The sequence below is a fragment of the Medicago truncatula genome, chromosome 5 (genome assembly GCF_003473485.1).
Source record: "Medicago truncatula cultivar Jemalong A17 chromosome 5, MtrunA17r5.0-ANR, whole genome shotgun sequence".
Lineage (NCBI taxonomy): Eukaryota > Viridiplantae > Streptophyta > Magnoliopsida > Fabales > Fabaceae > Medicago > Medicago truncatula.
The window spans coordinates 37,933,600-37,951,363 of record NC_053046.1 but is presented as its reverse complement, the minus strand read 5'-3'; the positions used below and the strand labels follow the sequence as shown (position 1 = coordinate 37,951,363).

Below are 17,764 nucleotides of genomic sequence, written 5' to 3'. Positions count from 1 at the left end.
TCCTTTACCACTTGGCGATGGTTGAACCCGTATTTCAGTCTTTACCCAATATATTATGGCAAATTCCACGGTACATCCAACAATTTGAGTGTAGTGGTATACAAAATCCTTAAATTAATAGTTAAATGAATTATTATTTTGTAGGAAAAAAATATTTTCCATCACCTATAATTATAATAACTAAATTTTATTTACCAAAAACGTCAACATAATAAAATTTGATTTTTCTGAATTCCTATTACTCATAATAGAGAATTTTGATTATTTTTTACGATAAAATTTAGAAAAATTTAGTATGATTTTTCTAAAAAATGAAAATATTATATGTTGGTGTATGCCTCGAGAGTGAGTGTGAGAAAGTTGTAGAATGAAGTGGAATATATATAGGCTAAATTGCATTTTTGGTCCCTTAACTATTTATGTAGTATCGCTTCAATCCTTAATTAAAATTCGATTTATTTTGGTCCATTAACTTCTCTTTGTTGCACATTTTGGTCCTTTTCATTGGTTTTAATTTAAAAAAGTTAGGTTTTCTTCATCTTCTTCTCCTTTTTTTTATCTTCATATTATCTCCATCAACCTTCAACAACAAGAATTTCAGAAAATTTTTAGAAGAAAATGAAGAAAACCTAACGTTTTTGAATTAAAACTAACGGAAAGAACCAAAATGTTTAACAGAGAGAAGTTAAGGGACTAAAATAAATCAAATTTTAATTAAGGGACCAAATCGATACTACCTAAATAGTTAAAGGACCAAAAATACAATTTAGTATATATATTATATGATACTATTTTATTCTCTTAATTTATTAATATTTTTTTTAGTTTAAGTTTGATCGGAAGGTAAATAAAACGTGATATAAAAAATCATCAAACTTATGAATTGAACTCAAACTCTCATAAATGATAGTTTATTTTGAAACTCATTAATTAATTCAAAACTATTTGTTGCAAAAATAAAAATTTATGCTATGAATATTGACCCCGATTCCAAAGGGGCATCAATAGCATAATATCCACTCCTCTTTTAAAAATCAATATGTTACATAATTTTATTATAAAAGATACGTAAAATATAGAGATACTCCAAAAATAATACATTTTTATTCGTCATATAAATATTAATAGTTTTTTTATGCAGAAAAGTTTAAGTGAGTTGGACTTAGATGGCTCATTAGAATCAGTGCAGACCTTTGAGTGCTAATATATCATCCAACAAAGAGATCTTCACATTTGTAGAAAGAATTAAACTCACAATCTTACGGATAAATCAACTCCTTATCAATTAAACCAAACTCTATTTGCTAAATATCAAATAGATTATTAAGTTGGTATCAATATCTCAAATATAATTTGGAATACCACGAGTAACGGGTTTGGTGCTCAAAACATACAACAATTTTTTGTCTCAACCAAAAATATGACTTAATTGAATCCAGAAACACGATTACAATAATTTTTATTCTTATTCATCTTTTCTAGAAATCAATCATAACATGGTCAAAAGAAATTCAACCATAATAATTACTCTTTGCATTCTTAAAAAAACTAAAATGTCAAATGTATTTGGTCCATGTACAAACTAAATAAATTTGACAATAATATTATATTTATGATTTAAGACATATTTGATTAATGATGCCGAGGATTGATGATTATTATAATAAAGTGTTTCAATTTATTGATCATTCACTCAGCACAATTAATAACGATTCTAAATGTTTACTAACCACGATATTCAAGTTTATCTATTACTCCCTCCGTCGTCTCTATATGTAAGCCCCTTTTACATTTTTCACAATTCTTAATAAAAGTTGTTAGCGTAAGTAATGTGTGTTTTGTGTGTTAATATTATTAGACTGTCCTTTGTTTATATGTGTATTAAATTTGACTTTTTATATTTCAAAACAAGTTAGCAGTATTAATTAAGGGTATATTTAGGGAAAAAAAAATAAATGCATCTAGTAATTTGAAAAGGCGTTTATATTTAGGGACAAAAATAAAATCAAATGGATGCCTAAATATAGGGACGGAAGAAGTATATGACAACACTTGAAATTGATGTTTATTTGATTATAATTTGATGTTACTTGATGTCTAAAATTTGTGCTTTATCTAGTTCAAAATTGTAGTTAATTAGTTGTGTTTAGGTGATCGTTAGTACTTTTTTTTTTTTAAAGGGAAAAGGGTTTTAATTATAATCTTTCAAAACTTAAATTATCTTAATGTGTTCATTTCATCTATTTCTAAAGTTGACAGACTTCAATGGAAGCATATTCAGACTGGCGAACTTCAACTCAAAGAGGCCTATTCCTTTAAGCATCAGCATTTCAAGAGCTTCATTGGGGAGTGCAGATGTTCCTCTTTCAAAGTCTTTATTTGTTTGGAGATTGATGCATGGTAAAGTCCCCTCAGATGACAACCTTATGATTAGAGGTTGTAATTTTCCCTCAATGTGTAACTTATGCTTCAATCATATGGAATCTTCTTTTCACATCTTCTTCACTTGCCTTGAAGATGTTTGGAAGATTTGTGACTTATCATGGTCCCCTCAATGCAAAGTGGTGGTACTTTCTGCTTTAATGAATCTTTTTAACACCATTTGGTATGCTAGAAACTAGGCAAGGTTCAATAACAAGAATGTTAACTGGAAATCTGTCATCTCATTGATTATTTCAAGCACATCCTTAGCAGGAAATGCTACTAGGAAAACTTCAACAAATTCCCCTCCTCAGTCCTGGATCAAATGTAATATTGATGGAGCATATTCAGCTTGTGGAGGTATTTTTAGAGATCATGAGGCTAATCTTTTATCTTGTTTTGCTGAACCTCTTGATCATTCTAACTCTTATCTAGCTGAGATAAGTGGAGCTTTAAGAGCAATAGAGATAGCATATCAGAATGACTGGACAAACCTTCGGCTAGAAACAGATTCTTGTTTAGTGGTCTTGGCTTTTCAAAAAGTAGGACAGATTCCTTGGATCCTAAGAAACAGATGACTCTTTTCCAAATGTACTGAGACAAGGCACCAAGACCGGATGGACTCAACCTAACCTAGATCTTTTACGGCGTATTATGGCTGAACCCTCTTCATAAGGATATAGTTGTGGAGTTGGTTTTGGAGACTGAACCTTCTTCATAATACATTAATAGCATTATTCATGTGCTTGAAGTAGCAGCAGAGTTTTATTTTATTGTACTTTTCAGTTTTTCCTGCAATCCATTTTCAGATACCCTTATGTTTCTCTTTGTATTCACTAGGATATAAAATTCTTTTTCCTCTCATGCACAATATTTAGTACATGTATGCAACCGAATACTCAAATTTAGAAAATTTGTTACAGAGGAAAGCAAAATATAATATATACATGAGTTTACAAAAACATTATAGTTATGAGTTTATACATGAGCAAAATATATTAATATATACATGAACAAAATATGATAATATACATGAGTTTACAAAAAGCAAAGGAGTCCCAAAAGATCAAGGTTTAAGTCCAGCTACAGAAGTTGATAATGAACTTACAATTTTACTCCATTCAGCTTCATCAAGGTTTAAGTCTTCATGCAAAAAATATAACTTGATTTACCGCGTTATCAAATCCAGCTTTGTACTGCAATGAGTTTTGATATTTTAATTCTTCAATTTCAGCATTTAACCTGTCAACCGTAACCCAGTGATTATCTTCTTTGATCTGTAATTTGACATTACTCTTGGAACTTTCTACGTTTAATACGTTTAATTCGTCCAAAGTTTTCTTTAATTTATCCCATTCATCTTTAAGACTAATCACCAATTTTTTTAACTCAGCAATCTCTTCAACAAAAGCTTTGTTTTCCTTTTCAATATCGCTAAACTTTTGCCCAATGACACGAAGAAGAAAGTTCTTATGAGTGCTGTCCACCAGACTGGTTTGGAGTGCCGTTTCAAATCCCAATTCCTTAACTTTTTCATGATACTTCTCCATACCGAAGTGCTTGTCAATAAGGTCTGCAAGTGGAAAATCGTCATCACCTCTCCCACTGATCTCAGTAAAAAATGATGTCCACATATCATCCATGCCCACACCTCCAAAAGAACTAGACAGACTCCTTCTAGAATATTGCAAAGGAGGCGCAGTTGATGTACTTGAAATCTCCGGTCGATGACGCTTGAGGGGTGTGGCCTGAAAATAATTGGTTGGAGTTTCCTGTGGAGAGTTCCTTATAGGATCATCCATTCTCCTATTTTTTCCGTGATACACATGGAGCTCTTTCCGAGACATCTTTCACAAATAATGGTTGTTCGCCCTGAAAAAACAAATTGTAAGCCAAGTTAGAAGTACAAAGCAAAAGACATTAATGTCCATTGTCCAACACATAAATTCCAACCATTTCCATGATACGTAGGCATTCCACTAATAAGGAATTAAAAGGCTACACAAAAAATAAAGACGACTTTGAATTGAAAGCATACTTCTTACAACTGATATATTCCTCATGATTCATTTTTTTTAACAGCAAATTTTATTAAAACATTCAATCTTTGGTACAAGTTAATGCAAATAGAGAGCACACCACCAGGGAAAAACACAACAGACCCCTACATAATTACAATGCAAACCACACCAGTAGACACTAAAAAACCCCGAACCGAATGTAGAAAATCGATCATATCACAGCCACCGAATTGAGATCTCGCATGTAAAATACATTACCTCCCACATAAAAGTAAACACGAACCCCTGGCCATTCTACCTAAAAACCATGGCCATGACAAAACCTTGAATTTATCCACAACATGATACGCCATCATTCCTAACTTTCCTTATCAATCAAATAGTTGCGTGCCAAATAAGTTGCAAACCACTTCTAGCTTTCTTGCCATTAAAATTAAAGTGTGAATTAGAATAGCAATTTGAGAGAACAAGTCAGGAGGGATTACCAACATAATTCCCACTCATCGGAAAACTGCAAAGGAAATGTCAAAAGCCACATCCAAGTGCTTGACGATACAAAATAATTACCACTATTATTTCTCATGATTTATTTTCCATATTTTTTTGGTAATACAACACAAAGGAACTACTTATTCGAAGATGGTTTTAAATAAAATCACCTATAACGCCGTGTCAACATTTAACCCATAGATCATATTTAAGAATATTGCTATCGATATTTATGATCAATTGTATTAAATACGGACTAGATAGAACCAAAAGGATGCTAGATCTATGAATCTGGAATGAGAAAGTAAAGAAAGTTCTTTCATGGTATGGCTTAGTAAGTTACAAACAATACTCATTTAATAACATAGATTATAATAGAAAGTAAAGAAAAAAGGTAGCAATAAAGTAAAGAAAACAAATTTGACAAACAAGTAGGCATTTTGTCACACAAAATGTGTTGTGACTTGTTACAATCTGCTAATATATTATGCATAAAGCATGTTTCTTAACTCATAAATCACAATGGCCCATTTCATCTAACTACTTCCAAACCAAATTTTACAAACACATGAAAACCTCAATTTCATAGATAAAAACAAGCAAATCCTTCTCCTGAATAACAAATAAACCCCATCTATTCATCTTTCTTACTCAAAAACAAGTAAAATGTTTGGTGGAAACTACATGCATAAACTTATTCTTACATGCATTCTTTGATCTTTAAAGAATAAATGAATAATTTAATTAGTACACATGCATATAAAGCTATCAAGTCCACAACAAGCACATGCAAGCACATAGCTCTAATTTGAGAAGATGTTCTCACATAAAAAAAAATCTAAGACAAGACTCACCAAACTTGAGGGAGATGATTTCAAGAAATGTTAGGTGGAATTAATTACATGCATAAAACTGATTCTTACATGCATTGATTTTTTCTGAAGGGATCTTACATGCATGCATTGATCTTTAGAGAATAAATGCATAATTTCATTAGTGCATATGCATGTAAGCTACCAACTCCAGAACAAACACATGCAAGCACATAGTTCTAATTTTAGAAGATGTTCTCACATCAAAAGTAGAAATCTAAGACAAGACTCACCAAACTTAAAGAAGATGATGATGATGTTGGTTTCTCTCTAGTTCAAGCGGAGCATGAGGCTGTTGTGTGTCTCTTTCTTTGTTTTGCAGAGAGACATTGTTGGTGTATGTCTCGAGAGTGGTGAGGGAGTAGTAGAATGAGGTGGAATATATTAGACGATATTATTCCCATTCTACCCTCAAGCGTATTCTATTACTTTATAGATTTTTTTTTATGTTAAATAAAACTTAATATAAAAAATCATCAAACTCATGAACTGAATTCAGACTCTGATGAATGATAGGTTATTTTATGAAACTCATTGATTAATTCAAAAAGATTTGTTGCAAAAATAAAAATTTACGCTTTGAATATTGACCTCGCTTCCAAAGGGGCATCAATATCATAATATCCACTCCTCTTTAGAAATCAATAAGTTAGAAAATTTTATTTTAAAAATTAAATAAGATATAGAGATTCTCCAAAAACAATACATTTTTATTTGTCATATAAATATTAATAGTTTATTTTTTTATGCAGAAAAGTATAGGTGAGTTGGGCTTAAATGGTTCATTAGGATCAGTGTAGAACTTTGTGGGCTAACATATCACCCACTAAAGAGATCCTCAAATTTATAGAAAGAGTTGAACTCATGACCTTGCGGACAGAGGCGGATCCATGTTGGGGCCATAGTTTTAAAACTCGGCTCGGTCATCGATTCGGCGGGAGTACTGGGTCAATGGGTCAATGGTCGAACCACTGAGTCATTGGTCGAACCGCATGACTGAATCGGAATCACTCGGATGACTCGGTTAGATAACTCGGTCCTTAGATTAAATTTATATAGTTATTTAACCGGATTAACTCGGATTGAATCGGTGACTCGGTCACTTTAGAAACTAAAATAATTAATGAGTGTTGTAATTTAAAAAAAGTTTACATTTAAGGACAAAAATAAAATCAAATGGGTGTTTAAATATATGGACGAAGAGAGTAATACATATTCAAATAAATATAGTAAAATAAAACTATTCTTTCAAAAAAAATATTGTAAAAAAAATGTTTATTAAACTATTCTTTCACGGTCGGACCGGTTCGACCGGCCGGTCCGGTTTTCAAAATTATGGTTGGGGCAATGTGGAGCTATAGCTCCACATGCATTTTCATATTTTTTTTCTTTCTTTTTTTATAATAGATAAAACGCAGCGGCAGAATATTGAACTTTTACATTGTGTTTGATGCTTGATTCCTGCAAAGTTATTTGCAGCTTTTGATGTAAACAAGTTATTGAGGATGACTGGGTTTTATCCAAATGATTTTATAGATGTGTTGAAAGTGGCGTTACGCACTCAACTTAAGAATTATGTTACAAATGTTCGATCTGACCCAAAGTTTGCTAAGTTGAAAGGGCTTTCAGATCTTTGTGCAAAAATTATGAAAACATATAAGTGCAACACATTTGATATGGTTTATAAACTTTTGAAGTTGACTTTGCTCTTGTCGGTAACAACTGCAAGTGTTGAACGTGTTTTTTCAGATATGAAAGTTGTGAAGAGTAACATATGTAACAAAATGGGTGATCGGTGGCTAAATGACCGTCTTGTAACTTATATATAGAAAGAGATGTTCTTTTAACAATTAGCAATGATGTCATTTTAGCTCATTTTCAACAAATGGATATAAGACGATTTTAATTGTAATTTATTGTATCAAACAATATTATTTCTTACTTTTAATATAGTTTGCATTATTGTTTCTTTAAAATTTTTAGCTCCACATGTACCTAAAGTCTGAATCCGTCCCTACTTGCGGATGAGTCAACTCCTTACCAATTGCATCAAATTTTATTTGCTGAATATCAAATAGATTATTATGACGGTATCGATATCTCAAATATAAATTGGAATACCACGAACAACATGTTTGGTACTCAAAACATACAATTTTTGGTCTCAACCAAACATATGATTTAATTGAAGCCAGAGACTCGATGATATGAATTATTATTATTCCACAAACATATGACTAAGTTGTGGACACTTAAATAATATAGTCTATGAGATAATTTGATTCAACCTATGTTTTTAAATGAAAATATAAACCCTACATTGCTAAGAGAGAATGAAGCATTTGGAAGAGATTTCATGAACAATGATAACAAGAATGTTGAAGTATTTAGACATGAATTATTCAGCAACCACTAAACCATCGAGTTTAGGACCTTTTCATAACTTGACTGAGCTTAAAGTAGTGTGTTTCCTAATTATATTTAATTAACTTTTATCCAATTTCTATACACGGCAAATAATAGTCATTCGAGACTCAAGAGTAGCAATAATAAAAGGCTTCATATTTTTTCAATAACATAAACAAAAGTTGATTATATTATATTATCATATTTTTAGATGAGTCGTTTTCCATGATAATGTCCACAAAAGTGACTGCTCCAAAGTTCAAAACAAATCTAAAAGGTTCATTGAAAAACTAAATTGTAAATCCAGATTCGAAACATCATAAATGACCAAATATATTTTTCAAATCTTATATCAAATCTTATTATAAATGGTAAGATACATGCTGAAATAAATCAAAATTTAAGTTGTGATCCATCTCTAAAATGAGCACTACAATTTGCGGCAACTGGATTCAGTCAAAAAGACTCTTCCATCAGCCTAATACATTCAACATCTACAGGATCCAAAAACGATCATGACCATTTATGTTGATTATGAGTTTGTGGTGGTTTCATGTAACCAATGTGAGGTTGTTATTTTCCAAAACATGATTAACCGATGTGGTCGCATGTAATGACCATGCCTACTTATTTTGTTTTGAGTATATTGATTAATTTTGGGTTTAAGTTACGGGTTAATTGATTTATACCTGCTCTTAAAATTCAATGTAAAAAATACAATTACAAAAATAAATCCTTTGGGGGGTTTGGGATCATTTTCGAGGAAGAAAAGAGTTTGATTGTTGAAAGGAGGTTGAAAGAGTATGAGTTTGTAATGGAGTGTGTTTTGAAGTATTTAGAAGAGAATGATAAGGTGGAGAGTGGTGATGTTGATGAGGTTATTGGTGGAAGTTCTCATAGATTTTTCTGGGTTTGAGAGGTTGGACGATGGTAATGAGGGGGAGTGGGTTTGGGTGTGGGGGGAGAAAAGCAAGAATGGTGTTTTTGGGAAAATTCACCATCAAGACAAAAACCCTAGCATAAAATTCATGGTGCAAGGACCAAGTTTCCCATGGTGAGAAAAGAAACGCGAAAGAAAACATGATAGTATAATGGTGAAAGAAAAGTTGTGTTGCAAAAATTGGAGGATACGAGCATGATACATATAGGTCAAGACTTACGGTAAGACATAAATTACGAGGTTATATGCATTTATTATTCTCACTGGTCAAGTCAAAAGAACGGTCAAAGATGTTATTTTAAACTTATAAAGTGTGATTTAAAGTATATTTCAGCAACTAATGCTATTTAGCACAATTAAAATAAAATCAGATATTATTTTTAATTTTAACAATTAACGATTTTCATTAAAAAAAACTTGGCTGTGATTTATTTTAAAATTTTTTGAATAAATAAATCTTATAATAAATTATATTCAGAAACGCTCATTACTACTTACTAATTATAAGATGCCAAAAGAATGTATTCATTCCCCCTAGATTCACAAACATAACTAGTAAAATCTGATAAACTATGGCAATATTTTTTGCTTTAATGCTTTCATCTCCCTATTTTGACCAGAGTCATGTATTCCACAAAGAAGAGAAGAAAAAAAGATAGATCTTATATTTTGAGACAAATTTGACATCAAAATTTGATAATAGTTTAATGGTCAAGACCTTAGAAAATTTGATTAATCACGCTCAGTAAATGGTCGATGATTATAATAAAGTGTTTAAATTTATTAATTCACTCAACATAATTAATAACGATCCTGAAGGTTATTAACAACAATTTTAAAGTTTATCTAAACATGGAATAAATATTCGGGCATGATGAGAAATCAAAAGTTAAAAAGTAAATTACACTCCCCTCCCCTCTTATGTTAAAATATACACTCCCCTCCCCTCTTATTCAAAACATAGTAGAAAAAATTTCACTCCCCTCCCCTCTTATTTAAACTCTATTATGAAACATGAAACAACCAAAAATAAAATCAAAATATGTGAAAAATTACTAAAGACAATAAAGCATGATTATTTAAAAGTTAATTTTATACTCTAAATTATCAAATCAATATCAAAATATTTAACTTTAATTATCATTGACATTTAAATTGTAAAGAAATGAATTAATTTTTTTTAATAATGGTTAAAAATTATTATATATCATAAAAATATTTCTTTATGTTAAAATAGATTAAAGTGTAGTGCATATTTAATTATTAAGTGAGGGGTTGTAATTCAAGCATCTTATAAGGGAGGGGAGTGTAAATTTTATTTTTCAAGGGAGGGTAGTGTATATTTTAACATAAGAGGGGATGAGAGTTTAATTCAAGCATCTTTGAGGGGAGGGGAATGTAATTTACTCAAAGTTAAATGGCTTTTGGAGGGTGATAGAAATATAATATACTTTTTCCTCCCGTGAGCATAGCTCAGTTGGCAGAGACATGAATTGTTATATGCAGGGATCGGGGTTCGAACCCTGGACACCCCCACTCATCACTTTGAAAAAGGTGAATTCTAACCATTAAACTATTTGATAAAAAAAAATATAATATACTTTTATAAGATAGAATTTTTTTTTATAGATTAGCCAATATAATGCAAAGCATGATCTTAAAGGACTAATGAGGATTTATACATGGAAGACTGCATTTGCCTCATCTCAGAAGTAGTTAACTTGTGGCACAAGAAAGCTTTTGGGGGAAATCTCGCTCTTGAAATTGATATAGAAACAATATTTAATACTTTATATTGAGGATTTATTATATATGTTCTTCAAGCTTTTGGCGTTAACTCAACTTTTTTCTCTTGGATCAATAGAATATTCCACTCAATGGTAAGAATCAAGGATTCTTTTCATGTACTAGAGGGGGTGTGACAAGGTGATCCTCCCTCACCCCACTTATTTTGCCTTGCATGAAGATGTTCTTAGCATGGGAATCTCAAATTTAGTCTTATATGGAAAGTTGGATCTATTGAAAGGAACTAGAAATGTCTTAGTGTCGCCACACATATTATATGCAGATGACGTTATACCTTTTTGCAAAGGTAAAACTTCAAATCTTTGAAGCTCGTAGGAATCTTTTTACTTCCTGTGTCAAAGTCTCTGGACAAGTGATCAATGGTAAATCAACAATATATGATAGAGATATATATCATAGTCTAGATTATCCCAGATAGCTCATATGCTTGGCTTTATAATAGCAACTTTTCCCTTCATTTAATCGGGTGTCCCTAAATTTAAAGGGAAACCTAAATCTTGACATTTGCATCTAGTGGTGGATAGAGTAAAGTTGAAGCTTGTCTCTTGGAAGTATTTCCTTTTGTTAATAGCAAGTAGAGTTCAGCTTGTGCAATTAGTGATCCTTGGAAGTCATTCCTTGCAATAAACTTGCAAGCTTAAATCTAGGGGGTTTGGGACCAGGTCTCTAGCTAGCATTAACACATGTTCTAATTTGAAGCTTTGTGGGGACATGATTAATTCATTAGAAGATTGGGCAAATGAACTCAGGGATGGAGCTTCGAAAGCTAAGAAGCCACTTTCTCATCACATTTTTTCATCTCTATGGAGTAGTTTTAAGAGATATTATGCATATATTGTTTAAAACTCTGCTTGTTTGTTAGGCAAAGGGGGCATCATAAATTTTTGGACAGACTAAGAGGGAAAGAGAGAGCAATTTATATTATTTCCTCTCGTAGTGACTTCTACAATCTAACTTAGTCAAATAAAAGATTGTTTGGGTTTTACACTTGATATACAATCAAAAGTGTAAACAATACAATTTAGAATGAACTCTTAAGACTTAAGAAATTCTAAGATGTAAAGTTTGTAAGAAATTCTAAGTGTAAATGCGCTTAGATTTTGACGGAGCAAAGAAACTTTCTAAATATGCCGAGTCTGGTTAATTTCTTCAAGTCTTCAGCTCCTTATATACATCGAAATTCGAGAGAACTTGGAGAGGTGCCAACGCCTTACTTTGAGTCCTTGAGAAGCTTGATCATAGACGTCGGAATGTTTCTTCATATCTGTTTCATTCCAATTGTCCTTAAAGTTCTTTATTTGTTTCTACATATGGCTAGAAGAGGACAAAATTGTACTATCTGAATCTGATAGTAACTTCTTCATAAGATGACAAAACAGGTTGAAGTCTTCTGATGCCGATGTGGCCTACATAGTCTGAGTCCTTCAGAAGCTCCAATTCTTCAGAGTCTAGGTTTTCAGGTTTGAGTCCTTCAAAAGTTACACTTCTCCATAGTCTGTTTAGAACTTCAGCTTCTTTTCAAAATTCAAATGCTTTTAAATGCACAGAGAATCTTATTCTTTCAGGATCAAAACTTGATTTGATACTATGAATTTAATTATGTGATTCTGTATACTTGAGCACATATTGGTATATTTGCTCTTTAATACTTTGTTATTGTCAAAATTTCAGAGGCATTGTACAAAACTCATTTTAGTTCAACGGTCTCTTCATGTTCAATGAGAAACTTTCTAAACCTTAAAATTTTAGAGTTAATGTGAATCATCCTAAAGCTATTCTAGAAGTGATTTGGCACCCTCCTCATTATGTGTGGATTAAGTACAATACAAATGGAGCTGCTTTAGGAGCTCTAGGGTTTAAAATCACACAAATTTTAAACACTACTTTTACCCTTACCCTTCTATTTTAAGATGAAACATCGACCATTATATAAGTCACTCACTACTTTAATTAAAATCCTTTTATTAAAAAAACATCAATTGACTGTCCATAAGCATTATGCTAATATTTTAATTTTACAAATATTCAACCGTAACTCTTATCCGTAAGATCAAATTATGAAACTTTTATCCTCGTGAGCTTAGCTCAGTTATTTTTGATAATGCATAATATATGCAAGGTTTAGGATTTGAACATCGACCACCACAAAAAAAAAAAAAAAAACTATGAAACTTTTAAATGTTTTTTTTTATATTTTTAGTGGAGAAATTTTTAATTGTTATTCGCTGAGACTTTTGATAAATGATAGTTAATTATTATAATTTTTTAATGATACTGACTGACACCCACTTTTTTTTTAGATGAACGACACCCATTTTAAATATAACAAAAAAATCAAATGTATTTATTTTAAATACATTTGAATTAATAATATTAAATTATTACAATTTTTTAAATGATAATCACTTCGGTTTCAAATATAAATGAAATGTATTTAGATCAAAATTAAACTATATACATTTGACTCTTTGTTTATACTTAAAATGAACAAAATACTAAATATTAATGATACTGACACCCACTTTTTCTTTTAGATGAACGACACCCACTTTAAATATAACAAAACATCCAAATGTATTTATTCTAAGAGTTGTGTTATTTGAACATCCATATATGTGATAATTTTTGTGACAACCAAAATTTTACAAAAGAAATGAGGTAGTGACACAAAAACCAAAGCAATAGAGAGAGAAAGTAAAAAGATAATGTGAGTATGAGAGAGAAAGTTGTCACAAGAGTTGTAAAAAATGGTGGTTCATATATCATTTAGCTTATTCTAAATACATTTGAATTAATAATATTAAGTTATTAGAATTTTTTAAATGATAATCACTTCGGTTTCAAATATAAATGAAATGTATTTAGGCCAAAATTAAACTATATACATTTGACTCTTTGTTTATACTTAAAATGAAAAAAATACTAAATATTTTTTATGAAATTATAATTTATTTATGATTGATTCATTGTACCGAAACACATTAATTGTTCATCTACAATATAAATCCTCATTAATTAATAAAATATATTTTTTTAAATAATTATATAAAAAAAATAATCTCTTATTCTTTTAAGAAAAAGCAAATAGACAAATATGTTAAACAAATGAATTCAAAATTTTTAAATTGCAATTTTACTCCTCCCCTCATGTATGCTAAGTGACCATCAACAGCTATATAAGTGTCATTCAGTACCGTAGAAATCAAATCAAACAAAACAAATTGATTTTTTTATTGAGAGAGAAGGTATGGTGAAGAAACGAGATTAAATATCTGTTTTCATAAGCTATATATCATTCATTTTCATCAATTATATATATAAATAAACTTAACCTTATTTTTTTTCTTCATTTTTTTTTATCAGTTAACGATGGATCGAGTGAAAGCAGAACTGGAGAAAAGTGCTGGGAAGGAAATCCGTTACCGCGGTGTGAGGAAGCGAAAACACAAATATGGTGCAGAAATTCGAAACCCCTGGAAAAAACAATGTGAATGGTTAGGCACTTACAATACTGCAGAGCAAGCAGCCCGAGCTTACGATGCAGCAGCTATTTCATTCCGTGGGGTCAATGCCATTACAAACTTCCCAATACCTTACAATATTGCTTCTACTGCTATGAGTAGTACTGCTGAAGCATCTAGGGTTGTTGTTGGTTCTTCAACAATTGTTTCTAGGGTTCTTGCTGCTACTCCTAGACCTCTTGTTGCTGCTGAAGGTTGTCACAGTAAATGTGATTCTTCTTCTGTTGCGGATGATGAAGATGAAGATTGTGTTATCATTTCTTCTTCAGCTCGGAAACCTTTAAACATTGATCTCAATTTCCCCCCTCCACCAAATTTTAATGATGATGAAGAGATTCGCGCCACTACCTTGTGCCTCTCACTTCCCGCTGCTACCCCCCGCCAATGAAGACCAATCTCATTCCATTTGTTCTTGAAGAGAATTAGCTATCCTTTATCTTTTAATCTAGTGGTTGTATTTTGTTAAGGCCCCAAATATAAAGAAAAAATAATAAGAACTTTAAATGTGATCCTAAACTCATTAAGCTTGTGGAATAAACTTTAATTTTTGCAACAAAATGACTTTTTTTATCTATTCAAGTTTCTTTTTTTTTTTTTGGTTATAATTTTATCTATTCAAGTTTCAATACATGCTTGTTCTTATATTCAATTTTTAATAGCAAATGATAGAGTAAATTACACTCCCCTCCCCTTAAAGATGCTTGAATTACACTCCCCTCCCCTCTTATGTTAAAATATACACTTCCCTCCCTTGAAAAATAAAATTAATATTCCCCTCCCCTATAAGATGATTGAATTACAACCCCCTCCCTTAATAATTAAATATGGACTACACTTTAAACTATTTTAACATATAAATAAATATTTTTATTATACTATATTAATTTTGAATCACCATTTAAAAAATATAAATTCTTTTCTTTATAATCTAAATGTCAATGACAATTAAATTTAATTATTTTGTTATTAATTTTATAATTTAGAATATAAAATTCACTTTTAAATAACCATACTTAATCGACTTTAGTAATTTTTCATATATTTTAATTTTATTTTGGATTGTTTCATATTTTATAATAGGGTTTAAAACTATATGTTAATGAAATTGTAAATAAAAAATAGAGAAAAATATGTATTCAAAATTTGAATATTTTACACTATTTAGATGAACTATTTACTTATTTAACCCATAAGTGATTTAGTGGTTATTCACATTTTCAGATTCTCGGATGGAAAATCATCACGCCTCATTTATTTTCCTTGACAAAACGAGCCTCAGTTGTTGATATATCAGAAAGATGAAGGAATGTACAACTGAGCTTAGCTTAATTGATCCCTACAATGCATAATATATTCAAGGTTCGGGGCTCAAACCTCGGCCACCACAACAAAAAGAAAGATGAAGGAATCATAACTTGCTAAAAGTCGCACAATCAAAAAATTACACGATTAAATACTAAACTATTTTGTAACCAAAAAAAAATACTAAACTATTCCAAATAAAAATTACACACATGTATGCAAATTTTACAAGTAAATGAACGAAATTTTTAAAATAAATGAGCCCTTTAAGTCTAATATTTTATAAAGTGATTGATAATTTATAGCCATGCTTTGTAATTTGAGATTTTTAAGTGTCTTGTTACTTTCTCATCTTTTATTGTTTTCAACCTTTATTTTAATTGTTTTTTTGACAAAGTTTTATTTTAATTGTTGTTACTTTGAATGATTTATCTTATTTTTACGCAAACAAATTTACGAATTGAAAAGTTACGTAAAGATACATTGCCTCAATTCTTGTAGGTCCGATCTTTTTATACTATTACTTGAAACAATATATACATGCACTATTAAGACTCTGAAAATATAAGAGTGTTTTGAGTGCTGTCAGTTTTTTATTGTTTGGATAGAAATTTTTAAATATTATTATTTGCAAATACTTTTGATAAATGATATTAATTATTATAATTTTTGAAATGATACCCACTTTGCTTTAAATATATGAAAAGAAATTTATTTATTCTAAATACATTTGACTTAATATTATTCCATTATTACAGTTTTTGAAATGATACTCGCATCGGTTTCAAATATAACTAAAACTTATTTAGTCCAAAACAAAACTATATACATTTGACCCTTTGTTTATATATATATATATATATATATATATATATATATATATATATATATATATTTTTGTCAAGTAGCCTAGTGGCTAGAGCTCACACAATTAAATTTGTGGAGAAGTGGAGTGTCTAGGGTTCGAACTCCGACCCCTACATATAATATGCAATATCCCTATCAATCGAGTTAGTTAAGCTCACGGGGATGACCCTTTGTTTATATTTAAAAAATACTAAATATTTTTTATGATAAAATAATTTATTTAAGATTGATTCATTGTATCAAAAACACGTTGATTGTTCATGTACCATGGAAATTCTCCTTAATTAATACTATATATTTTTTAAAAGATGATTTTATAAAATCATAAATTTTAAATAACAATTTTACCCTTCGCCTCCTATATGGTAACTGAACATCAACGTCTATATAAGTGACATTCGATATCGTAGAAATCAAATCAAATAAGAGAAAGCAAAAGAAGCAAAGAAAAAAATAAACAGATATTCTTTTTGTTGACAGAGAAGGTATGTTGAGAAATGATATTTATATCTCCCTCTTTCATAAGCGATCATTCATTTTCAATTATATATAATAAAAAAATAACATTATTTATTTTTTTCATTTGTTTATTTGTATAAGCCAACGATGTGTCGAGTGAAGGCAAAACCAAGTGCAACGAAGGAAATTCGTTACCGCTGCGTGAGGAAGACAAAATATGGTTGTAATTGTGCAAAAATTCGAGACCCATGGAGAAAACCATATGTATGGTTAGGCACTTTTGATACAGCTGAACAAGCAGCTCAAGCTTATGATGCCACAGCCACTTCATACCGTGGGAACAATGCCATAACAAACTTCCCAATACCTTACAATGCCGCGAACAGTGTTGTTGAAGCATCTAGGGTTGCTGTTGGTTCTTCTTCAACCGTTGTTTCTAGGGTTCCTGTTGCTACTTCTATACCTGCTATTGTAGGTGAAGATCGTCACAATGATTTTGATGCTTCTTCTGTTGATGTGGATGATGATGAAGAAGATTGTGTTATCACTTCTTCATTTCGGAAGCCTTTAAACATTGATCTCAATTTCCCTCCTCCACCAAATTTCAATGATGATGAAGAGATTCGCGCCACTACCTTGCGCCTATCACTTCCCAGCTAG

The 17,764-nt window shown here is 30.7% G+C and overlaps 2 protein-coding genes across 2 annotated transcripts; both read left to right on the top strand.

Annotated features, from left to right (window-relative positions):
• The first annotated feature begins 14,324 nt into the window (after positions 1 to 14,324).
• LOC11425583 (ethylene-responsive transcription factor 3) lies at positions 14,325 to 14,864 on the top strand. The gene has a single exon (XM_003616818.1). It carries the CDS (start codon positions 14,325 to 14,327, stop codon positions 14,862 to 14,864), a length of 540 nt encoding a protein of 179 aa, XP_003616866.1.
• Positions 14,865 to 17,251: 2,387 nt separating this feature from the next.
• Positions 17,252 to 17,764, top strand: LOC25494912 (ethylene-responsive transcription factor 3). Its single transcript, XM_013598826.1, has one exon. It carries the CDS (start codon positions 17,252 to 17,254, stop codon positions 17,762 to 17,764), a length of 513 nt encoding a protein of 170 aa, XP_013454280.1.